Source organism: Onychomys torridus, chromosome 2 (genome assembly GCF_903995425.1).
Source record: "Onychomys torridus chromosome 2, mOncTor1.1, whole genome shotgun sequence".
NCBI classification, from domain to species: domain Eukaryota; kingdom Metazoa; phylum Chordata; class Mammalia; order Rodentia; family Cricetidae; genus Onychomys; species Onychomys torridus.
In genome coordinates, this window is record NC_050444.1 from 121,503,462 (window position 1) to 121,528,886 (window position 25,425).

General features: G+C 42.3%; 1 protein-coding gene across 1 annotated transcript in view; it reads right to left on the reverse strand.

Moving 5' to 3' along the window:
• The window catches only part of C8a (complement C8 alpha chain), a 130,454-nt gene that overhangs the window by 24,612 nt on the left and 80,417 nt on the right, over nucleotides 1-25,425 (reverse strand). Inside the window, exons 3-9 of the mRNA XM_036178581.1 lie at nucleotides 20,377-20,400; nucleotides 20,133-20,226; nucleotides 16,179-16,323; nucleotides 14,544-14,691; nucleotides 8,325-8,514; nucleotides 6,573-6,773; nucleotides 5,690-5,930 (exon numbers count right to left, since the gene is read on the reverse strand). Of these exons, the coding sequence (XP_036034474.1) occupies nucleotides 5,690-5,930; nucleotides 6,573-6,773; nucleotides 8,325-8,514; nucleotides 14,544-14,691; nucleotides 16,179-16,323; nucleotides 20,133-20,226; nucleotides 20,377-20,400 (1,043 nt within the window). The remainder of the gene's footprint in view (nucleotides 1-5,689; nucleotides 5,931-6,572; nucleotides 6,774-8,324; nucleotides 8,515-14,543; nucleotides 14,692-16,178; nucleotides 16,324-20,132; nucleotides 20,227-20,376; nucleotides 20,401-25,425) is intronic.

Here is a 25,425-nt window from a genome sequence, read left to right on the forward strand (position 1 = left end):
AGTAGCCATGGGTGTCAGATCCCCTTTGGGAGGAAGTTTTGAGCTGCCCAGCATGGATGCTGGGGAATGAATGCAGGTCTTCTGCAAGAGCAATATACACTCTGCACCTTAGCTATTTTTCCAGCCCTCACCTCTTAAAACCTTAGTCCTTTCTTGTTATTCTTCCCTTTGCCCAAAGGCTTCAAGCACACATGCCTCCTTTCCTTCTCAAGCCTTTGATGCTTCTTCTATTTGTAGAATCTTTCTCAAAGCTGCCCATTCTGCCAAGAATATCCAGATGTCTCCATTAGCCTTTACTTCTTAATATGACTTGAATTTTCCCTCCTCAGAGAGACCATCTCAGGACACTAAAGCTAAGTGAGTGTCCTCCAATGTGTGCCATTGTTCTATATCTCTACAACCTGTTAATGTTATTATACACATTGCCCTTAGCATAATTTGAAATTTTGTCAGTATCTTGTCTTTAAGATCTATAAACTGAACATATATTCTGGTTAGTGCAGTTTCTGTTAGCCATGCTGGGTAGGGCACATTCATGTCTCACATGGATAACCTTGATATGGGAAGATTTCAACAAGCATACCAATCTGTGCTGGGGAAGATTAGATAGGTAGGTAGGTAGATAGGTAGAATAGATAGATGATTGAGAGATGACAGACAGACAGACATAGATGGATGGATGGATGGATGGATGGATGGATGGATGGATAGATTCAGTGCCACTTATTTAATCCCTGCTATGGTCCAGGCACTGTTGTGGGAAAGATATCTGCAGAAAAGAACAAAACAGAAGTACCTACCTAGACTCACATTTCAGAAAGAAGGCGAGTGAGCATAAACAAACGTGTGCATCCATATGGTAGTGTATAGGACTTGCCTACATAAAATAAGTATGTCTGTGGGACATTTTCTTAATTGCTAATTATGATGGACAGTCCAGCTCACTGTGGGTGGTGCCATCCTGAGCAGATGGGCCTGGCCTACATAAGAAGGATGGCTGAGAAAGCGGTAAGCAGTGGTCCTCATGGTCTCTGCCTCAGCTCCTTCCTTGGCTTCCCTCAGTGATGGGTTGTGATGTGTAAGTCAAGTGAGTTCTTTCTTCTCAAGTTACTATTGGTCATGGTGTTTGTCACAGCAACAGAGAAGCTGATTAGGACAAGCCAACTAGGGAGTGAACAATGATTTCCTAAATTTAAGATAGGGTCATATAAAAAGAGGGACATGCCTCCCTGGTCAAGAGAGGCCTCTCAGAAATGTTGGCTTTGAAATTGAGGTCTAAATGATTGGAACACTGATAGGAAAAACCTCAGAGGGAGGAACAGTTGAGACAGAGGAGAGAGCCTATAAGAAGACCCTGGGTTAAAGTTAGCCTGCTACAGAGAATCCCATAGAGCAGTGATGATGACCAGAGATGAAGAGAATAAATGAGAGAAACATGAAACATGAACTCCTGCAGGAGGCGGCTGAGGGACATCAGTGGTTTGCACAAGATGAGTAGCAACAGAGTCGGGAGGTGAGATGGCCACATGGACTTTGGAAGGAAGCCAAAAGGAAGGAAGAATGAGGGTTTGGGATTTACACAAATGAGGATCATATTGGTCTCTTTCAACTGCTACACAACACAAACACAGCAAATGTGGCTATATGAGTGAATACAGGAACACACAAACACTGAAGAAATTGTAGAGGCAGGCCAGAGTAGGAGGGAGCCTACAAAGGTGAGCTGATGTTTGTCAGGAAGTGTTGGAGGGATTAGCCTTACAGAAAAAGAGAGAACTAATGCGGAGGAGAGAGAAAGCATACAGAAACCATCAGAACAGGATCACTGAAGAATGTCATTTACCCTAGGAAAACTGCAACTTGATGACATTCCAGACAGGCCAGAATGGAGAACATGCTCCTCACTCCCTGTTAAAGCCCAGCCCAGGGACAAATGGTGAGTGCCAAAGAAGGAATGGCAGGGGGGAAAAAAAAAACCATGTCCAGATACCTAAATTCTAGGCCACAGCCATAATGATTCTTGTAGAGGGGAGAGGGCTGTCAGGAGCAGTGCTTGAGGAAGGTTTAGGATCACACTTACATTGCCTCCCCCAAGTACAGTCTCCTTTTGATTTTTTTTTAGTGCATGGTGCCATGCTGTCTTGCGGGGGGAGACTAACATTTGATCTAAAGGACATATTAGAAGAAAAACAGCCTGTGCATCCTCTGAAGCAAACCCAAGGACAAAGGAGTTCCCAGTGCAAACCAGTGTGTTTACTGAACTCTTTCCATACTAAGGTCAGCCATGTGAAACATGAGAGTGGACCACCTAGGATGTCTAATAGAAAGTGCACTTAATAGACTATAAATTAAAGTCATAGAGATCAAGAAGGTGGAAAGGGCAGGGACAAAGAAGAGTAGAGATAGAAAAAAAGACATATACCTCAGAAGAAAGGGAATGGGGAGGGACGACAGAGCACACCAGCCAGACATCAGATAAAGGGTGTGAGCGCTGCTGTTTGTCAAAGGAAAGAGGTAGAGATGTTTTTGTTCTTTGTAGGTTAATATGTAAATGACATTCTGATTTATTAGCGATCTCCAGCAGATGAGGTGATGATTAGCACATTTCCATATTTATAGAAAAGCAACACTAACTTTTTGGATTTACAGAAAATCAGCCCTTCACAAATAGCAAATTGTGCTATTATCGACATATGGTTTTCTATAAACAGAGCTGAGGTAATTATCCTGGGACAATTTGTTGGTGGGCTCCTTTTGAATATTAACCACTTTGGAAGCCCATTTCTTCCCTACATTATTTTAAAGAGGAGGGGGCACCAGATACCACAGGCAATTCATTAGTAATCCAACACTAAAGATAGGGGCCCAAACCACAAGAGAAGCACCACAGGTCCAAGGCTCTGAGGTCAGATTCTCTGCAGCGTTGGGCAAAGTAATTCACCTCCCAGATGAGTCTCAGTGTTCTTGTGTCTAACATTTGTCCAACACCTTTCCTCTAAGTGTTGTCACAAAATTAAATGAAAATATAAGCAGGTATGCTAGCAATTGATTAAGTGCCCAATGATGTTGATTCTTTCCTCCCTCCCTCCCTTTCCTTGAATGACTTGAAAAAGGACTCACTTGAGTAGATTTTGAAGCTCTTTTTATAATGACCTTATGTTGCTTATTTTGTATTTTAATATGACAGTACACATATATACATTCTTTATCTAACTGGAGAAGGTTTCCCAAAGCAATGACCTACCTTTGGTACTTAAAATCTACTGTGCTGTTTTGTGGTTATTGATGTTTCTAAAAAATGTTGTAATCCATGCTTTGATTTTTGAGACCTGTTACTGCATTACAACCCACATCTTGCAAAATGGGTAAGGGCACCATTATATCCCATGCACAAGCACAGTAAATGTTCAGAAGCATAACTTGCATTATTACAAAAAAGAAAAGAGTACATGCACAGATGAACAAATTTCAAAATGAGCTAGCCGAGAGTCTGAGTTAATACTTCCTGTCTTGCTTTGCACATTCACTTTGTCTTGGGCCTGTGCAGAGGCAGAAAAGAGACAGAAAAGCATACAGTATGGTACTTGCTTTCAACAATGTTGCTATCTAATGGGGATGAAATACTAGTAATAACTGAAAGTTATTTCAACACTACAGTGTGCATCATTTCTCTGATTTGGTTGAGGAAGAAGAGTAGACAGCCTGACATCTTAAAACTGAGCATTTGAACTTGGTTCTACAATAGGGATGAATTTTTCAATTTGTGATCATTCATGGATTAGGTTCTCTCTAGAAAGTACCAGAATCATGCAGGGAGCATGTGAAAACAGCCATCTGAGTGTACATTCCAGTAGAATTTCCACCAGTTAGGTTTGGGGTAAGGGCTTGAGAATCCACCTTTCTGATGCGTTATTGGATGGTGTGATGTAGCTGGTTTTGAGCTCACATTGAAAACCACTGTTGTATGGCTTAAATGAGATCATGAAGACTATTGGTGTCATACAAAGGGATTTAAATACCATTCTTCATCTTTTACAGTATTATAGAAGAAACTAAAGTCATCGGATCTGTGAAGTACTAATCTGTTGGGTGGCAACTGCTGAGAAGTGTTTAGATGGGTCCCCAAGCCTGACTCTAGAGACCATCTAGAAACTGGTGTCATAAGTGAAGGATGAAAGTCCAGCCTACCACAGAAGGGTAGGAGTGGAAGAGAGAGGATGAGAGGGAGAAATTGAGATGAATTTATGTTTTCACTGACTAATTGCAAAAAGGTTCCTTTCCCAAAAACTCTATAGTCAAAACAAGTTTTTATATTTTAAAGAAGGAAAGCTCTCAAAATTCTTTATTTATGAAAAGGTGATGTGAGGTTATAGGAAGAGTGTAGTTTAAGAGATAAAGCCAGTCTTGAGTTGAAATCCTCCCTATAATGCTTATTCTAAGGAATCTCACCTCCCTGGAAATGAGAACATGCTACTTTAGAGTTAGAATCAGTAGAGACACCATAAACCATGCTCTGATGGTTAGTTTTAACTGCTAACTTGACACAGTCAAGTCTCAGACTCCTAGCAATGGTGGAGAAGGCACCTGAACTGGCCTTCTCCTGTAATCAGATTGGTGACTACCCTAATTGTCATCATAGAACCTACATCCAGTAACTGATGGCAGCAGATGCAGTGATTCACAGTCAAGCACTGGGCTGAGCTCCTAGAGTTCAGTCGAAAAGAGAGAGGAGGGATCATATGAGCAAGAGGGGGTCAAGATCATAATTGGAAAACTATAGAGATTCACAGACTCTGGGACTGACATCTAGGACAGCTAGGGAGCCTACGTGGGACAGAATTAGGTAGGCCCTCTGAATGTGGGTGACAGTTGTGTGGCTTGATCTGTTTGTGGAGCCCCTGTCAGTAGAACAAGGACTTAATCCTGGGTGCATGAACTGACTTTTTGGAGCCCATTCCTTATGGTAGGCTACCTTGCTCAGCCTTGATGCAGTGGGGAGGGGCTTGGTCCTGCCTCATCTTGGTGTACTTTGTTGACTCCTCAAGGGAGGCCTTACCCCCTCTGAGGAGTAGATAGAGGGTAGGATGGGGGAGAGAGGGCAGGAGAAGGGGAGGGAGGGGCACTGGACTTGTTATGAAAAATAAAAAAATAATAATAAAAAAGTTTGTCTAAACTAAGCATGATGATGTACACCTTTGATCCCAGCACTTGAAAGACAGAGGCAGATGAATCTCTGTGAGTTCAAGGCTAGCCTGGTCTATAAAAGCTGTTACACAAAGAAACCTGGTCTAGAAAAACCAAAAGTTTTTTTTTTTTTTTTTAAAGAGTTTGTCTATATGAAGTTAGCCTGTGGTTGTATCTGCAAAGAATTATCTTGATTCTATTAACTGAGGAGGGAAGGCCCTGCCCACTGTGGGTGGACGATTCTGGGCAGGATCCGGAGTGTATCTGAGTTCTATATAAGCACAAGCACGCATGTGTGCATTTTTCTCCACTTCTTGACTATAGATGGCATTTGACCCGTTGTCTCAAGTCCCATCCACCATCATTCTCTACACCTGGAACTGTGAGGTAAACCCTTTCTCCCTCAGTAGCTTTGGGTGGGGTATTGCATCTCAGCAACAACAATTGAAACTAAAGACACATGTCCCAGGGTGTGTGACGCCCACTGTGCTCTGAATCTACTTACGGCCATCTTCCATTTTCTGTTTGTCAAGCACCACAATGTATTCATAAATGCCACCCATGGTTCCAGAGGTGATGTAGTGGGTGCCATAGTCATTGATGAACTTGGCATACATGCCATAGTTGAACTGCTCTGGGAGCTCCATCAGTGACTGCAGCATTCCTTCATCCAGCACAATATTGTGCCTTCTCATCTTAAAATGTGCGGTCTGTACCTTTGTAGACACTCTCATGAAGCTGAATCTCTTCCAACAGCATCCAAATGAGGCAAAAGAACAACAAAAGCATGTGAGGTGAACACAAAGGTCAGCCTTTAGTAGCTAAGGAAAACACAGTCATCAACACATGGAAGAAAATATTCTCAGATTTACAAGCACATATTCGATACCAAGGTACAAAAGACCTCTCAGGTATTCCCCTCTGTTCTTTGCCCCACCCAGGTCATGTTCACAGTAACTCCCACATGGGTTAGGTACTGAGGGGCAAATGTCTGCTAGATGGATGAGCATACAAAGCTTCTTATCTATTTGAAAACATAAGTCTTTTAGAAACCGTGTCTGTCAAATTTAGAGGGCCAGGCTGGTTTTCTTTAATCCAGCCATTCTATGTGTTTTCCTGTATGTTTTTGGTAAACATGCAAAGATTGGGTGCGGGGTACAGAATGATAGGCATTCTAGTCTTAGAGTGTAGCTCTATTCCATTTGTGATGATGAGTCTGTGTGCAAAGGCATAATAAAAAACAAACATGATCACCACTGATCAGACACTTCCAATTACACAAGCAAATTAAGGTTCAATTACTACTGTACTTTTTAATGCAATTAACATACTACGTGTTCAGTGTAGATTATAGAATACTGCAAGATGCAGACTTTATGTTCCAATACCTTCTCATTATACTTGCTTAACTCCTTCATGAATGAAGATTTGTCGGACCAGGATACACTCGCTGTCAGTGTTATAGGAATTTTTGCTGGGCCTATGCCAAAGGTTATGCCATTTGACTGTGACTTGTCCTTTTTTATTTTAGAAAAGAGCTCATTTGCATCATCATAGAGCTCTGAGGAGACTAAAGTATCTGCCAGGGCCTGAAAAGAGGAAACGATGTTAGCAAACTTTGTGCATGCTTCTCAGCTGATATGTGCCCTCAGAATCTTTGCTTTGTATGCTATCTGAAACCCCAGATTGGTGTGACTCCTGTCAGAAGCTAATCCATGCATCAGATTGACACTTGCTAAAATAGAGAAAATACAGCAATGTTCTTGGTGTCGAGTGGAATTTCTAAGATATTTATTTACAAACTGCATACACACTTGCTTGTTCCTGCATGCAGATAATATGTTAAAATGTTAATTATATTCAAAACATAGCTTTTCTTGAGGGTGAGGGGTTGCTCATCTTTTATGAAGGACAGCTGCTTGCTTGTACTGTGGAGGGTCGCTGAAAGCCATGTCTGGGCGTTGACCTGGGTGGAAAGGGGTCAAAAAGGCCAGGAGGATAATAATAATCCCAGCAAGTGGATTTAGTACAACCCACGAATGTTCAGTGATTTCTTTCCCTGCACTCAACAAGGTTGCATTTACTAGTTGACTTAAGCACAGCCAGCGTCTTATCTTATATTTAAGCAATAGAAGTACACCTTTCAGAGCTTGTGACCCTGAAGGCACATGCTAGGATGGTGCCTTCATCAGTGAGTCACTGAGAGTCTGTGATGTTCAGAAGGATACATTAGCCTTAAAGACTTCAGAACTCTGTGACTATATCTAGACTATCCATTTTGCCTGGCATACAGACCCTAGATATATATTTCCACTCTCCTAAGTGATGCATGATCTGGTCTTAGTTTGGACAGATCTGGTGAGAATCTTGTCTCTGCCAACTATTGTAGTACAGCTTTGGGACTGACGCTGTATTCCTTTGTGTTTTCCTTTTAGTATCTGAAAGGGACATTGACCTGTGTATCTCATGTTACTGCTATGAAGATTAAGTGGCAGAACTTACATGGAAGATCTGGCCACACACAGCAAGCTTTCAGTGAGGTGGGCAGAATGAACACCACCCAGGTTGAAAGTAAGGAAATGAGTGGCCTTGAGCTGGCTCTGAATCTTACTATGAGCCTTGTGATGCTCTGAGTGACCAGGAAAGCACAGGGGCTTGAAAATGGAGAGTCACACAGACCACTAGCAGGCTGTAAACCCTTTTGAAAAGAACATTTTTTTAAAAAGCAAAATCATATTAAGAAGAAAAGCATGAAAACAACAGCTCTAAGTCACTCTTGGGGAAGCGTGGGGAGTAGGGGTCAGTCCTAATCCCACCTTTCAGATTGGGAGAGTGTCCCAGGGAGACATGGCATATGAGTTGCTCACTGTCTTTTGTAGTTAGAGTTTAACAGAGCCATGTCATGGAATAGGGATGGAGAAGGCGGCCCGGATGCGTTTCACTGCTTTGGGAACGGAGCCAAGATGGAGCAGGTTGGTGGCTATGTTCAAGCCACAGCTCTCCTACACTGGCCTCTCATCAGCCTTGACACTGAGCATGTATGTGCAGCAGACAGGAAGGAGCCTTCAGTCAATGGAAAGCCCTATGGAAAATAAAAGCCTCCACAGCAAGCAGTCTCCCTCCATCTCCATCAGACTTACATCAAAGTGGTACTTAAGGAAGTTGTAGGGTTTCCGAAAATATTTCTCATCATCCCCGTAATAGAGGCGTTCACAGGTGGGGTCATACTGGAGCTTCCTCCAGTCGCCATTATACACAGTCTCGCACTGGCCACCATAATACTTGGCATCATACACACTCTGAGCTTCCTCTTGAGTGAGGACATTGTACCTAAGTTGAAAAAACAGCATCTTGGAAAAGTCTTTGCAAAGGTAAAGAAAATGTAACACGTCATCCTCTAGAACATGTTGTAGCTGGTAGGTTAAGAGCTGGTTTCATTGAGTGTGTTTGATGTTGCCCTGGGGTTCCTTCAAGTACCTTGGGGGCACAGAGAGGGAAAAGGCAACACTGAAAGACTGGGTGGACTAGGCCTGGGTCCCCAGGGAGCCTTTACCCAGAGCATCTTGGCCAGTGTCCTAAGGAGGCTGTTCTGATTAGCTGCTAGGGAACAACCTGAACAGTTATTAAGAATTCAAGCACAGAAGGCAGTTCAGTTGGTGCCACAGATAGCTGTGTGAGCTCAGGCCAATCATCTCATCTCTCTGCCTCACTGTAGTCATTTGTTCAAAGCGGTTAGTAATAGTACCACCCTCCTAGAGTTAGATATACATTAGTACATGTAAAGGCATCATAGACAGGGGGGACATATATTATACTGAATAGATATTGTCATGATTTGAAGAAGAATGGCCCCATAGGCTCCTGTATTTGAATGCTTAGTCCCCAGTTTGCTAAAATGTTTTGGGAAATATTAAGAGATGTGACTCTATTAGAGGAAGTGTGTCACTGGGGATGGGATTTGAGGTTTCAGAAGCCCATGCCTGTCATCCCCAGCTAGCTCTCTCTTCCTCCTGCTTGTAAGATGTAAGCTCTCAGCTACCACTCCAGAACCTGCCTGCTGCCATGATCCCTGCCATGAGTGATAGTGACTCTCACCCTCTGGAACCATGAGCCCCAAATTAAACACTTTGTGTTATAAGTTGCCTTGGTCATGGTGTTTTAATCCCTACAATAGAAAAGTAACTTTGATAGACACCTCTACTGCTATTGTTAGTATTAGTTCAGGAAAAGGCTGTGATACTAGAAAGCAAATTTGAATAATCATATGTGTAAGGCTGTAATCCTCAGAAAAATCCATTGTCTTTGAGGCAGACTGGGATGAAAAATGTGCACAGTGTGAATATCAGGAAGACTCCTGGGTAATTTCCAGCTCTGCCACTTCCTGTAACTGTGACTTTGTCACCATACTGTAGACATTAGAGATGATTAAAAGTTCTAAGACTGGACATAAAAGTCTCTTATGCAACAAATAATAAAAGTATTGCTTCTTTCTGCCTCTCAAACTCTTATGTAGCCTTTGAGACTCAACTCAAAGTTTCCTCCTCCATATGGCCTTCTTTGAATGTTCTAGTCATGTTCTCCTGGCTTCCTGGTAGTCAGTACTTACCTTTGGCATGGCACTCCCATGCACTCTGTGATAGGCACAATGGCCAAAATGGAACAAAAGATAAACAGTGACTCTAACCTACCTCAGAGAATAAATGGAACAAAAGATAAACAGTGACTCTAACCTACCTCAGAGAATAAATGTGTAGTTACAGAGCACCTGATATAGCTTAGAAGTTCAATGTGTGCACATGTCCATCTCCACTTCCTTTCTCCTCCTCCTCCTTACTAGTAGATGAGATGTAATAATAGCTATGATGAACTGAATATATACTGAACTAGACATTTAACACACATTAACCTTAGACCTCATGACAATTTTGCCAATGCAGAAACTGAAGCTCAAAAAGATGAAATAATTTGCCTACAGTCACAATGGATTTTTTTTCCCTCCAGTTGTTTTTGACCCCAAAGTCAAGGTTCTGTGCCCTAATCTCAACCATCCAACTTCTATCTGCCTACCCACTGAGCATGTTTCTGTCTGAAGTTTAAAAGCACAGCCTCTGAAACATACCAAACAAAAACTCAGAGCAACAGAGGGCCTCAAAAATAGCCATGAGGCCTACTATATTTGAGAAAGCCCCAGTGGAAGTGGAAAGGCATAGTTAGAACTCTATTAGAAATCTATGCAAGTGTACAAAGAACACACAGACAATAATATTCATTGTAGCACTGTTTGTAAGAGGGAGGATGGGAGTTATGATTTGGATAGGAACTGATCTCCATGGACTCTTGTTTGAATATTTAGTCCCCAGATGAATGTGCTGTTTCGAGAGGTGAAACATTCAATGTGCGGGTCTCCCTAGGGGAAATGTGTCTTGTGGCTTAGGCTTTGAGGTATGTAGCCCCATCTTCTTGTTTCTGAATCCATCAAGAGGTGAGCAAGCAGCCTCACTGCAATGCCATCACATCTGCAGGACACTCCCGTTGCCATGCCTCCCCCAATGAAGGGCTGCACCCTCAAGCCACAAGCCAAAATTAATGGTTCCTCCCCCTAAGTTGCTTCTTGAAGATAATTTGGTTGCAGATATTATGAGAAAAGTAGCTACCACAATGAGAAGGGATCTAGTTGTCTTTCAGTAAGAGGTAGTCAAATAAAATCTTCTGTAATTACAAAAGAATCAGCAAACATATTTTATAAAGGTTCAGATAGTAAATATATTGGACTTTGCAGGATATAAGCTTTAATTGCTACTCCTTAACTGCCATTTTTAAGGTGAAAGCTGTGTTCTAATAAAACTTTATTTATAAAGACAACAGGATTTTGCCTTCAGACTATTGTTAATCCTTGTTACACAGTACCGTGTTTCTTTTTTAAAATGAGATAGAGAATATGTGTTTGAAGAGGAAATCATGAAATGGTATTCAGTTTTAAAAGTGTGTGACAACAACAAAGAAAGATCAAAATTTGTTTCTTGTTTTTGGAAGAAAGAACAAAGTTGGATGGGTACAAAGTTAGGCATCTTGGATGATCTGGGGGAGGGAGTAGAAACATGATCAAAATACGTTGTATGGAAAACATTTTTTAACTAAAAAACAAAAGCGGGTAACAGATGTATGTCATGATCATATTTATATAAGTACTACCTGCATTTTAAAGACAATCATAGAGGTTTGTTTCCCAGATAGTATATGGTGCTAATCTATTTTTAAACCTAATCTGGAAGTGCCTGAACCATATTTTACAAGGTCAGCTCTAGGGAGGGAACGGACAGAGGAGCATTGGGTGAGGTGCCAGCATATAAGTAGAGCACATGAAGACCCAGGTTTGCCTCAAGTACATATTCTACATTTAACAATAAATAAAAAAATTGAAGCTGGGAAATGCTTAAATTAAGATTAAAATATCAAGAAAAGTTTCCAAGACCTTGAAAAGTACAGAGTTGTGTCAAAATATCAACTGCTTGGAGACAATAGCACTGTTTCACTGGTTTCTATGTTCAGTGAGAGAATCGCTAGTCAGAAAGTGTTTCAGAACTGCTCCTGATCCAATCACGGGAGAGCAGGGTGGTTGTCTGCAATGTTTTTGTCAGGTGGAGAGGATTATTTTTTAGCACTTCAGCATTCCATACTTCTACTCCGTTCACCACAGCCACTTTCTAAGTCAACCAGAATCCCCTTTGATTGTGTTGTGACCTAATTTTGTCTCCAGTGCTCACAGGTTGGCGTTCTAAGTACCAGAATCTCAAAATGTGACGTCAGTTGGAGACAGACCCCTTAAAGAAGTAATTAAGTGAGGTTGGAGAGCTGACTCAGTGGTTACGAGCACTGGCTTTTCTTCCAGAGGACCCAGGTTCAGTTCCCAGCACCCACCTGGCACCTCACAACAGTCTCTAACTTCAGTTCTAGGGGATCTGAACCCTCATACAGACATACATGCAGGCAAAACACCAATGCACATGAAGTAAAAATAAAGTTTAAAAAACAACTTTAAAAGTGAAGTAAATGAGTTAAAATAAAGGCACTATAGTTAAGCCTTATCCCAGAGAATAAAGTTGAAGTTAGGACAGAGATATGTATGAGACTCTGTGAAAACCCAGGAAGATGACAACCACCTGTGAGCCCAGGAAAAAGCCCTCAGAAGAAACTAGCCCTGCTGACATCTTATTCTCAGTGTCTAGTTTCCAGAGCCATGACAAAATACATTTGTCATTTCCACTACCCAGTTTAGGGTATTTTGTCATGGCCATCCTAGTGAAAAGGCACAACTGGTTTGAAGAGCAGCACATTGCTTGATGCTGCATGTCTGAGTCTTCATGCATGTACAGGATCCAGTCTAGTGAGGGGGCTGTGGTCTCAGGACATCTAAACGTTATGAATTAGAGCTGCCTGACAATTCACAGTGTCCTTGGGTGGGCTGTGACCTGACTGGGTCACTTGTGACAATTACTACCTCACACATTTCCTTTTCTGTAAAGTGGCAGCTGCTCACATTGACATGCTTCAATGGAACCTAGAGTCACCAAGAAGAGAGTACAGAACATACTCTGACAGCAGAGCAAAGGATGTGGAGAGTGTGAGTCATAAGCAACTTCTGCCCTCAGGGAGCTGATATTCCAGGTAGAGGACAAGGCCAAAGGCAAAGACATAATAGCAGGAAACTGGCCACACCAGACGATTGCCATGAGCTAATCCTTGTGCTGGGACCTGGGGAGGCTGAGATGACAAGGAGTTCTGTGCCTCAACAGGTAGACACCATAAGAGTTGTCTTCATCCCTGGTGACTGCATATTGGGATAGCCAGATAGATGTTCTATGAACTGTGGGAGCGGCTAAGGCAATCCAGGCATAGCCAAGAGCTGGTGAGGGACACGTTCTAGATTTCCTAGAAGTCATGCTGAGCAATCCTATTAATAGTATACTTGGGTGCCTTAAAAATATCAGATTGGTATCTTAAGCATCAGAACTCAATTTTTCTCTAGTTCTATATGCAAAACCAAAGTTTTCCTTGAGGTTGGTTTCCAGTGAGAGCTTTTTTGTGGGGCATACAGACAGCTACCCTTTTTATGACCTCATGTAAATTTTTGTCTGTACAATTGTGGAAATAGATTGTAGTATCTCTCCATCTGTTTCTATGGATTCCAGTCCTTTTGGATTAGGGCTCCACCTTTCTGATCTCATTCAACCTTAATTACTCCCGCAAATCCCTGTCTACAAATGCAATCGCTTTAGGTGCTTAGGGTTCTGACATAACTGGAGAGGTCACTGTTTGGTCTATAACACTAGACAAGAAGTCAACCAGGTCAGGATATAGACAAAGATACTGCAGAAAGAAGAAATAAAATTGATGAATGCTCAGAAGGACTGAGTATGAGGCATTCGGGGAATTGAGCCTGGACATAAGGTGTACAGTGAAAAGAGATGAGATTGAAGCTGACTTCAGCTAACAGAGAAGCTCTAGTCTGAGAGGTAAATCAAACAATGACAAGGTGGAGGCTCAAGTTTCTGTATCACCATGAAGCCCATTTTCTTTGCACTGTATCACACTGCTAGCTTGTCCAGAGTGCAGTGAGCAAGGCTGCTGGAGATGTCAGGACTGTCTGGGGAAAGCTGCCTTTGGGGACATCTAGGAAAGTTTCATGGAAAATAATAGCCTTGGAAATGAGGAGAGGAACAGAAGAGAGAGGAGAAGGTCCCTCAGGCAGAAAAAGAGGGACAGTGTGGGTGATGTCACATTACCAGGACCGGGCTGGAGAGATGGCTCAGCTGTTAAAGGCTAGGCTCACAACCAAAACATTACCAGGACCATGCAAGCTACCCTAGGAAACAAGAGCTACTTGTAGCTACAGGTACCCTGCTGTGGAATAATCCTTCTGTACACTGTGAAGATGTGTTGCTTTCATTGTTAATAAAAAGCTGATTGGCCAATAGCTAGGCATGATTTGGGGGTCATAGAGAATGCTGGGAAGAAAAAAGGGGGAGTCTGAGGAGTCTCAAGCCAGACATGGGAGAAGCAACATGGGAAGTTCATAGATGAGGTAAACGAGCCTCGGGGCAGCACATAGATGAAAATAAATGGGTTAATTTAAGTTGTAAGAGCTGGCTGGAGACAAGCCTAAGCTATCAGCTGAGCATTTAAAATTAATATTAAGTTTTGTGTGGGTTTGGGGGCAGCAGCTGGAGGGACAGAGAAATTCCAATTACAGGACCCTTGAGAGGAACCTTCAAAAACAGATTTATTCTGCCTCAAAACTGCTGTCCATAATGAGAGAGGAGCCATTTGGCACTCTTGAACAGCCACAGGTGGCCACTTACCCCAAAGCTGCCCTTTCTGATCCTGGGATTGGTTCATATTGATGGCAGTCATCCTCAGTGACCATGGTGTCCTCACAGTTTTCCTCATCAGAGCCATCGAGGCAGTCATTGTCTCCATTACATACCAGATGGCGTTTCAAGCAGCGACCTAAGGGAGACAAGGCTGAGGGTGCTTCCTAAACCGTATTCCCCAACATCTATTGTCACAGGCTTCCCTACTTTTGCCCTCCGATCTTTCCTATTCTTTCTGTTTGCACCACCTCTTCCATCCTTGCTAGCTCTCTCGCTCTGTGCTGTGTCCCTTAGCTCAGGCTTGCCCATATCTCCCTTTCAAATCCAATCTCCCACTCAAACCCACCAATCACCCTCTAAAACACCAGCCTGCCCATGCCACTTTCTTGCTCTGTATCTGCCAAGGGTTCCTGTGTGGTTTGAAAGAAAATGGCCCCCTTAGGCTCACAGGGAGTGGCACTATTAAGTGGTGTGACTTAATTGGAGGAAACATGTCACTGGAGTGGGCTTTGAAGTCTCAGAAGCTCAAGCCAGACCTAGTGTGGCTCACTGTCTCTTCCTGTGGATCCAGATGTAGAACACTAAGCTTCTTCTCCAGCACCATGTCTGCCTGTGTGCCACCATGCTTCCTGCCATGATGATAATGGACCTCTGAACTATAAGCCAGCCCGCAATTAAACGTTTTCCTTTGTAAGAGTTGCTGTGGTCATGGTGTCTCTTCACAGTGATAAAAACCCTAACTAAGACAGTCCCCATCCTTCTAAATATCAAATTCTGAACCCTCGTTGCCCACCTTGTTCCTGGTTACCTTAGGGGTCCATCACCCAACCTGTCTCTTTCTAAAGACCTCATGCTACAAAAATTCTGGGAAGAGTTGTAAGTCCTTAAATTTTCACGTTTTTTCACATGTCTTCTTCTGGAAGCTTCAAGTGTATTTTCCAAACCTCAACTTCAAGGACTGTCCTGAGTCCCCAAAACTTATTTGGGTATCCCCTGCTAGAGAATTGCAAACAACCCAAGGCTATCCCATGAAACTATAATTGACCTTTTATAGGTTTCTCTTCCAAATATATTAGGACAATTTTAATTTGTTTTTAATTTGCATATTAACAGCAGGTGGTATACTGCCTGGAACTTAATATGTACCTAGTGTTTGTTTAATAAATGTTATCTATTAACTATGTGTTGCACTTTCTCAAAATTAATAAAAAATATATGTACAGATGAATCAAAATTATATGGGCTGGCTCAGCAGTCAAGAATGTGTGCTGCTCTTGCATAGGACCTGCATTCAGTTCTGAGCACCCATACCAGGTGGGGGCTCATATCAAATAGGCTAGAACTCCACCTCCAGAGGATCCAATGCCCTCTTCTGGCCTATATGGGCACCTGCACTCATGCATGCACATACCACTCTTCTACACATGAATATACACATAATTAAAAAAATAAGTATTTTTTAAAAAATTACATGGGTTACTGGCTTGACTTGAAATGCAGATTTCTGGACCCTTTCTCAAACCTCCAATAGTTAGGAGTCTCCACTTTAACCAACTTCCAAGTACTTACTTTGCACACTGTGTTTGACAAGCACAGCTGTTGTTGTAGTGGGATGCTACTCACCTGTCTCTCCACACTGGAAATCCTGTCCACACTGTGCTTGCCTCAGACAAGGTGTGGGGCTGTTACAGCTGGCCTCATCCCAAATATCACCACTGCAGATGGTTCCCCCAAACTTGCTTGGCTGCAAGAGGCTCCGGTGTCGGTACTAAATCAGATTGTGAACCAGACATAGTCTTGTCAATCAATCATCCAAGAGCTATGTAGGCAGGTCTCAGCTCAACATAAGGAATAACTGTTTCATGATTGAAAGCTGCCTTCAGGGCTGTCTTATAAGGGGACAAATGAGCATGCACCGTCGTGTTCAGACAGGTGGCACAGTCATCAGCTGGAATTCTGAAGACAGATGTGAAGGATGACATGAAAGGCTGGGATGGATGTGTTCTGAAGGTCTTCTTACTTCTTAGAGAAGACCTCTGTTCCCATAGTCAACCAGCTACAAGTGTTTATCTTTCAAAGTCCATGGCTTCTGTCCCCTGGAAAGCCTTCCCTGACTCAATTGTGTACTCCGCAAACCTTCCTTTTTTCTTAGCACTTGTCAAATGAGGCAGTGACAAAGCATCTGCCTACTTGTCTATCCTGTCCACCATCTTCGTGGGGAAATCACAGGTGGAGATGTGAAGGGAAGTGAAGGAAGGACTGCCATAGGTGGCTTCATGTATTCAGATGATCTGTGGTCAGGTACACTTTTAGAGGCCTTTGCCACTTTGCCTGTGCAGTTGGGGGGGGGGGCGGTGTTGTTTGCTTGGTTTTTTGTTTGTTTGTTTGTTTGTTTGTTTGTTTGTTTCTGGTCTTGCCATCTCCTTTTTATTTGGCATATATCTCATATGTTCCTGATAGGGATGGCCTGCCTCCCTCTTTCCCTAGTCACAAAGGAAGGTAAACACAAGCCAGGCCCTGATGGCCAGAGCATCGTATCTGTCTGTTTACAATAACTGCTTCAGGGGTTGGTCTCTACTCAACCTGAGCCAATAATAGTTGTCTCTCATGATTCTGTTTTTGGGGAAAGTGACATTTCTGGAAATTATGGGCATTGTGTAGCTACATACCTACTATGTAAAAAGAAAGAGATTTAAAAGGAGATATCATCTCAACCCCGAAGTCCAGCCTTGACTACAGATGAGTAAATACTTGATAAAAGGACAGGAAGAATTAAAATGCACACCAATCTTGGGGGCTCTAGAGTTCCATGATAAAGACTTTCTGAAAAATATACAAGGGTCAGGTACTGCTATAGAAACAGGAGACCAAAAACTAGGATATCAAGAGAAATGGGAGGTCTCATTGCCGCCTTCTAGAAGTTTAGAGTTCAGTTGAGATACGATATATAATGATATAAAATGCACTGCCTGGAAAGCATCCATGGAGTGATTGGCAATGAAAAGTTTAGCCCTGTGCCTTCTGCCCTTGACCTTGGCTCAGCCAAAAGTCCTTCCTCCAAGAATGTTAACAAGTCAAGAAGCAATGATTTGAGATTTGGAGTTCCTGGTACTTTTGCCCTGATTGAAGTCTCAGGTCTGCCTTTCTCAATGGGCAACCTCCAACAGTGGGCAATGGCGCCCAGCCCCTCCACTTGCCTGGGAAAGCCAGACTAGACAATGTGTTTATGTAAAGCATTACTGCAGTGCCTGGGACATGGAAAGTCTTGATAAATGGTGAGAATTAGTGTCATCATTGCCCTTCCTCTTGTGTCTGTACTTGAACAATGCTGGGAGCCTTCAGGCTCATTTCTACCAGTCCCCTGTTTACTAAGTTGCTATCAAATAATGGGGACAGTGGGTTGTTGGAAAGCGAGTGTCAATACTCCCTGAGGGACTTCTCTGTGCTGTTGCCTGTGGCTTGTGCCATTAAAGCATAATTTTCTCTTCTATGTAGTAGATAATGTTTCTTTCCAGAAATGTACATCTTTGTTTGGGTGACTTTGAGAAGAGGAAACATATTAATAAATAAAACAAAGGTGGTCCTTTACTTAAATAATTAACAAGATTTAATATCTTAAGGATTTCTTCATAGACACATGTATCTTTCTAAGTATTTAAGGAAGTGATTCAATTCTGATATAAACTGTAAGAGGTTCCCTGTGCAATCTGGTACCTAAACAAAAACACATGAGAAAAAGGCAGGTTTAAGATATACAATAGGTTGAGTAATGGCTACCAAAAGGGATAATTCCAAATCTGTAAAAGGTTTTAATTTGCCCTTTTTTGCAAAACAGTTTGCTGAAAATGTTAGCGGTTTTGAGATGTGATTATTTTGGGTTTTCTGAATAGCCCAAAGTACTACCTACTTTCTTAGAAGAAGGAGGTACAGGGAGATTGCAGGCAGACACACGGGGGAGAAGCCACAGAAGAAAAGGAAGCAATGTGTCTACAGGGACAGAAAGGAGAGATACAGCCACAGGTGGAAGACAATGAGAAACCACGAGCAGTGGGTAAAGCAAAGCACACATTCTCCCTTGGAGTCTCCGAAAGGAGGCACACACCACTCACACCTCTGTTGCTTTCCTCTGGCCTCCAGGACCCCAAGGAGACAAATGTCTCTTGTGGAAAGCTACCCTGTTTGTAGAAATAGGCTACTGTGTTTGTAGAAATGTATTATTGTTGACTTGGGAGATTAGTATATATCAAGATGAAGGGAGAATGCAGGAGCCAACTTTCAATGGTGAGGTTTGAGGGTGCTTTGTCATTTCTTTAATCTGGGAAAGGCAGAATGCTAAATTTTAGAGCAGGAAGTTCAATAATTCAGGTCCAAATTGTGTTTCCACTACTTCTTAGCTCTGCGGGGCGTTTTTTTGTTTTTTTGGTTTTTTTTGTTGTTGTTGTTGGGTTTTTTTTTTTTTTTTTTTTTTTCCACTCAACAACATTCACGGTGCATTTCAACTTGTCAGGTGAGTCTAAAGGCAGGGTGAGCACCAATGGGCCCCACAGAAGCTCTGCTGAGAGAAGATGATGCTCAGTTGAAAGCCATGGAGGAGGCAGAGAGGGGGTATAGACCAGGCTTATAAAAATCCAGGCTGTTTGTCAGACACTTGCTATGTGCCATATGCCTTTGTCCATGTCACTCATTCAGTGCTCAGGAGGTACTGTTCTGCTGCTGCAGTGAGGTGCAGAATGGATAGAGAAAAATAAGCCCCAAGTAACAGAGCGGGTAAGAGGCAGCATTGTACTCGAACAGTAGAACTTCAGGGTAAACACTTGAACTCGACAGTATTACCCTGACACAATGGATTCAGCCTGTAGTGTTTGAAGCCAAAAGGCTAGAGATGATGTAGCCCACCAGGATATATCCCATGCAAAGGCAGGCTTTGCCTGAAGGAATTCATAAACAATATACAACACAGTACATGTTAGACTGCTTTTTGTCAACCTGAGCCGGTGCTTCTGAGTAAATGGGATTTTATGCTTATCCTTTCATACGAGGCTGGATTTAGGGACTACCTTGAATCATTCAAAAGTGTCTAAATGGGCACCATGGACATCTAACCTATGTTTTGGATGTGCTGCATTTTTCAGCCATGAGAATATGCTTTGTGGCCTTGCTGAACATCTATCAGGCCCAGGGAGCAGCTAAGAGTTTTGTTGCTCAGCTGCCTGTGGGCAACTTGGCTCTTTATTACTATGCCATCTAGCAGTCCTTCCAGATTACCTTCATTAGAGGGCAAAACGTTGGCCAGGACCCAGAGAATCCAGGGAGCTTCAATGTGCTGTGTCCTGGTGGCTATTTTCTTGTGTTATAACACAGACACTTTCAGTAGCCTTGCCCAATGATGCCTTATAAACAAAGTCAGGAGAGGCAGACCCAAGCCTCACCACCCAGCTACCGGAGGCTTCCAAATGCCTAAGATGCATCTTGTTTCTCTCTGGAGCCCTAGATTCCTAGTCCCGGCTGTTTATTTCTATTGGTACCTAATGCACAAATCAGATATGCAATACCCTGAGATGCTCCTCGATGGCTTACCTTTTTGTCCTGACATGGAAAACAATCTGTCCATTCTGACCAGTTGCTCAACTGACAATCAACTGCTTCAGGGGTTGCAGCTCGAGGAACTCGCCTAAAAGGAGCAAAGACCCCTGTATCAATTTTGAGATTCCAAACTAAAGCAGAAGAGAACTGTGTAGATGTATCCGGCTTGTTAAATAAGAAACAGAACCGATTGCAGAGTTAAAAACCAAGAGGTCAGAGCAAAAGCGGAAAACCTTACCCTTCACTGCTTCTGCCGTTCTTCCTCTCTGCAAGAGACCTACTTCTGTGTGTCCTGTCTATTTAAAGACTTTCTGTTCTGTTTTCTCATTGGTTGTAAACCCAGCCACATGACCTCCTTGTCACTGCCTGTTTGTACAGACCTCCAGGTCTTCTATGGTTGGTATTGAGATTAAAGGCGTGCCTGCCATGCTGGCTGTGTCCTTGAACACACAGAGATCCGCCTAGCTCTGCCTCCCAAGTGCTGGGATTAAAGGTATGCCCCACTACTGCTCAGCTTCTGCTCTGGCTTGCTCTGACCTCAAGGCAACTTTATTGACATACAAATAAAATCACATTTCAATACAAATAAAATATCACTATATTTCCCCTTTTGTATTTTAATAAAAAAGATATCTTCCTTAATATTGTAACTGTAATTCTTGCTAGATAATTGTTTTGTTATATGTAATTGTACTATGTAAAAGTTAAAACCTTCCTTTAAAAAAAAGAAAAGGGGAAGTGCTGTGGATATCGCTCTGTGTAAATAAAGTTCTGATTGGCCAGTGGCCAGGCAGGAAGTATAGGCGGGACAAGAGAGAAGAGAATTCTGGGAAGTAGAAGGCTGGAGAGAGACACCACCAGCCGCCACCATGAAAAGGAACATGTAAAGACACTGGTAAGCCACAAGCCATGTGGCAAAGTATAGACTAACAGAAATGGATTAATTTAAGATAGAAGAAGCAGATAACAAGAAGCCTGCCACAGCCATACAGTTTCTAAACAATGTAAGTTTCTGTGTGCTTTCTTGGTTGGGTCTGAGAGACTGTGGGACTGGTGGGTAAGAGAGATTTGTCCTGACTGTGGGCCAGGCAGGAAAACTCTAACTACAGAACTGTGTATACACTTTCCTGCTAGTGAAAGTGTGCTTTGTAAGAAATTAAGAAAGAGTACTTATCCTACTCCTATTAGAGGGTAATATAGTACTGGAGGGCTTAAATAAACTACTGAGGTAGGCAGTTTACAAGGATAGGTTAGCCCGGCGTGACTGGGGCTGAACACACCCCTTTCTTAGCAAAGCCATTGGTCATTCTACCCTAGCAATTCCCCTTTTGTGGTTAGTTTGTGTTCAGACACATCCTGGTACTAGAAATGAGCCAAACTGGCTTTAGTTGCAGTCAGGCAAACTACGTTCTCAGAATAATTTTTAGGGTATTATGCATGATGGGGTGTGCATGATTAGAATTATAGGATGCAAAACTCATGTCTGCCCAGAAAGTCCAAATTTCTACCTGTCAATCAACAGTTATGAGAACAGAGACCAGCAAACCCTGCCTCTAGCAAACTGCCCTTCTGGACTCATAAAAGGAAGCCATGAGAACTAACTTGGGGCTCTTGAGCAATCACGCCAAACTGCTGCTCCCATAAAGGGTACCCTGCACTGTGCTTACAAATAACTCCCCTTGCTACATTGCTAGTAGTATGTACTTCAGTTCTTTGAACAAGAGCCCAAGAACCTGAGACACAGCCCAGTCAAGACAACAAGCACCATCAACACTATCCCTTTACATCTTTATCAGTGTCAGATAGCTCAAATGATGACCATTTTAGAGATATGAGTCCTCCAGTGACTGGCATTTTTTTTTCATGAGCCAAAGAAGCAGAAACTTCTGTGGTTAGACATGACTGAGACCAGGCTCTGGCTTCAAAGACTTAAGTAAATTACTTAACATCTCAAAGCTGTTGTCTCATTGGTAAAACTATGTTAAAAATAGCATTATCCAACACAGTTACTGAAAGCACATTAAAATACTTATTAAATGTTTACTAACAGTTGTCTTTAAGTGTGGTATGCTGGGATATTACCTAGACCATATCATTTAGTCTTTATAACCATCCTAGAAGGTAAATATCATGTCTCTTCTATTTCACTAGAGATAGAACCTGTGCTTAGACCCTGGGGGTCTATATACCACACTTGGAGAAACTGATCCTCAAAAGATGTTTGAAAAATAAAATAACAATAATCCAAACATCCTGTCAAAGAAAATGTCAGTGTCCTGCTTGAAATTTTCTTTGCTACTTTCAAATTCTTTTCCATTTCTCTCTTGACCTTTACTCTGAAACTCATTCCTATAAAGAACTACCTAACACTGGCTCTTGTCACATGTCTTTTCTCTCCTCTCTCAGAACCATGGCTTTCCTCCATGGTCACATTCTGAACCTTGTATCCTCCAGCAGAGGTATTCCTCTGAACAATCCGTTCATACCTACTCTGAGCCCCACTGCCCCGCCCAGCTATAGCTTAGAGTTCAATGAGTCCCAAGGGGCTTTTTTTTTTAACCTCTCTAGGACTTGCAGTATCTTGACCCCAAAACTTCCTCCCTATCAGTAAGACTCCTGTTATCTTCACTCTTCTTTATATCCAGATTTTATTCTGTGGAGGTCACTCTGAACACTTACCTAGGTATTTCCCCCATCACACCTACCCATAAAACCCAGTTGCTGTCCACCTGCTCAGCTCCTAGCTGTCTTTCAGAATCATCACAGCTCTCAGTTCTAGAAGGAGGAGTTTCCTGACAGCCATACAATTTTGCTGATTTCTTATTATCTTCTCAAGGTTTTTTTTTTTTTCATTTCAAACTATCTATCTATCTATCTATCTATCTATCTATCTATCTATCTATCTATCTATCTACCTATCTATCTATTTGTTCTTTCATACAATACATCCGAACCATAGCTCCCCTCCCTTCCTTCCCTCCTCCTGACTTCTCCTCCCCTCCTCTGCCATAACAAGATATAATAAGACTTAGTGCAAACCTTCATATCAAGATTAGACTAGGCAACACAGTAGGAGGAAATAGGTCCCAAGAGCAGGCAAAAGAGCCAGAGACACAACCATTCTCATTATTAGAAGTCCAGTAAAAAACCCAAGCTAAAGAAACACAGCTTTATGTAGGGATCTGGTGCAGACCCATGCAGACTCTATGGTGGCTGCTTAGGTCTCTGTGAGGCCCTATGAGCCCTGATTAGTTGATTCTGTGGACCTTGTTCTCTTGCTGTCCTCAACCCCTCTGACTCTTACAATCCTACAACTCTTCTGCAGAGTCCCTGACCTCCACTTAATATTTGGCTGTGGGTTTCTGTATCTGCTCCCATCAGCTACTGGAGGAAGCCTCACTGATGCTGATTGAGCTAGGCATCAATTTATGAATATAGCAGAAAATCATTAGGAATCATTTCATTGACTTTTTTTTTTAGTCAATCATGACTGGTTTTACACTAGGTCTCTGAGCCATCCTACTTCTGAATCCTAGCCATCTAGGCAGTATCAGGTCTGGGCTCCTTCTCATGGTGTGAGACTTAGGTTAGACCAGTCATTGGTTAGGCACTCCCACAAGCTCTGAGCCACTAATGCCCCAGCTCATCTTGCTGGCAGGGCAGTTTGTGAGTCATAGATTTTGTGGGTGGGTTGGTGTCCCAGTCCCACCACTGGGAGAAATAGCTTGGCCTGGAGAGATCACTCAGCCGCCAAGGCTAGGCTCACAACCAAAAATATAAGACTTTGATTGAATTTATCCACATAATTCTTCCGTTTCAAGGGATGTTTGCAAACTTTAGGCTCTGCTGCTTATTGAGCCCAGCTCATAACAGAGCATACCATTCTGAACTAGGGAACAGGGCAAGAGGTATATAGGCATTGCTGAGCCCCTCTCTCAGCCCTCAGCTCTCTAGCATCCTCAAAGTCCATTATCCTCAACGTTGAATTAGCATGCTTGCAGTATTTATAAAATTTCTGTCTCCACCAGAGTCCAAACCCTTGGAGTTTAGGCCCTGCCTCTATTGCTACTAAATCCCACCATCTGTCATGAGTTAGACCTGTGGAAGATATTCAGAAAGTACCACAATGTGCAAAGGAAGAAAGGGGAAGAAGGAAGGAGAGGCAGAAGGAGGGAGATGAGGTGAGGAAGCGGCAGGGAAGAGAAGGAAGGAAAAAATAAAGCCAATTTCTGGAAAATAATGACATTTTTTATGAGATTTGTTTGAGCACGATTCCTAGTTAGAACTAAATTAAATAATCTGGACATCTAGAAATGCTGAGAGCTCAACGTTTGAACCACAAGTCTTTTGTTTCTGATATACTATTCTAAAATAAAAGAATGTTTTGGAACAACATGGAGAGAATTTACAAGATTGGGGGATTTGAAGAGGACTTGCATTAGCACCACCTCACTGCGGACCTGCCAAGATAATGTCATTGTAGGTCCACAGCCCGTGCTGTGATGTCACAATGGAGAGAAACAAACAGCAAGGCCAGGCAGCCAAGAGCAGAAACCCAGATAGCTGCAGCTTCCCAAGCTCATGACATGATGTCTAGACAGAAGCACATGGTGACGTTATCACAGAGGCCAGACACAGAAGGGACACCAGGACGGCTGTTAAATCAGCTCTGGCCAACATGACCAATAGTCTCTCATCATTTTAATGAATTTTTAAATGTAGTTCATTTTGATGATTATACAAGTAATGCATTCACATTAAAGAAAGTATAGCAATGATTATAAAAAAATTATCTCAAATCTTAGCACCATTAATATTTTATTATATTTCTTTCCATTCTATTTTCATAATATAGTTGAGGGCATGCTGAGTATCATGTTGCATAACTTGATTTTTTTCCACCTAATACAGAAGAGATATAAACTATTTATGATGACTATGTATTGCTTCACTATCTATAACAAGTAGATATTTGAGCCCCAAGATTTTCCTGAATTCTAGGTTATTTGCTTGCAATATGTCCTGTAGAATTGAGCGGATGATTTTAAAGGTTGTTACACACATTGCCAAATAGCTTTCCCAGGAAGTCGTGTCCATTCTTAAATGATGTAATGCTTGTGGTTTGATGTGGTTTACACTTCACAGGTTTCCTGTAGTGGAGGCTGAGACTCCAGCAATGCAATATTGAGATGATGAAGTCTATACGAGGTAGGATCTACTATAAAGAATTACATCATGGAACACCATCCTTAGGAAGGAATTAACGTTGATCTCTCAGTGGCTGGTC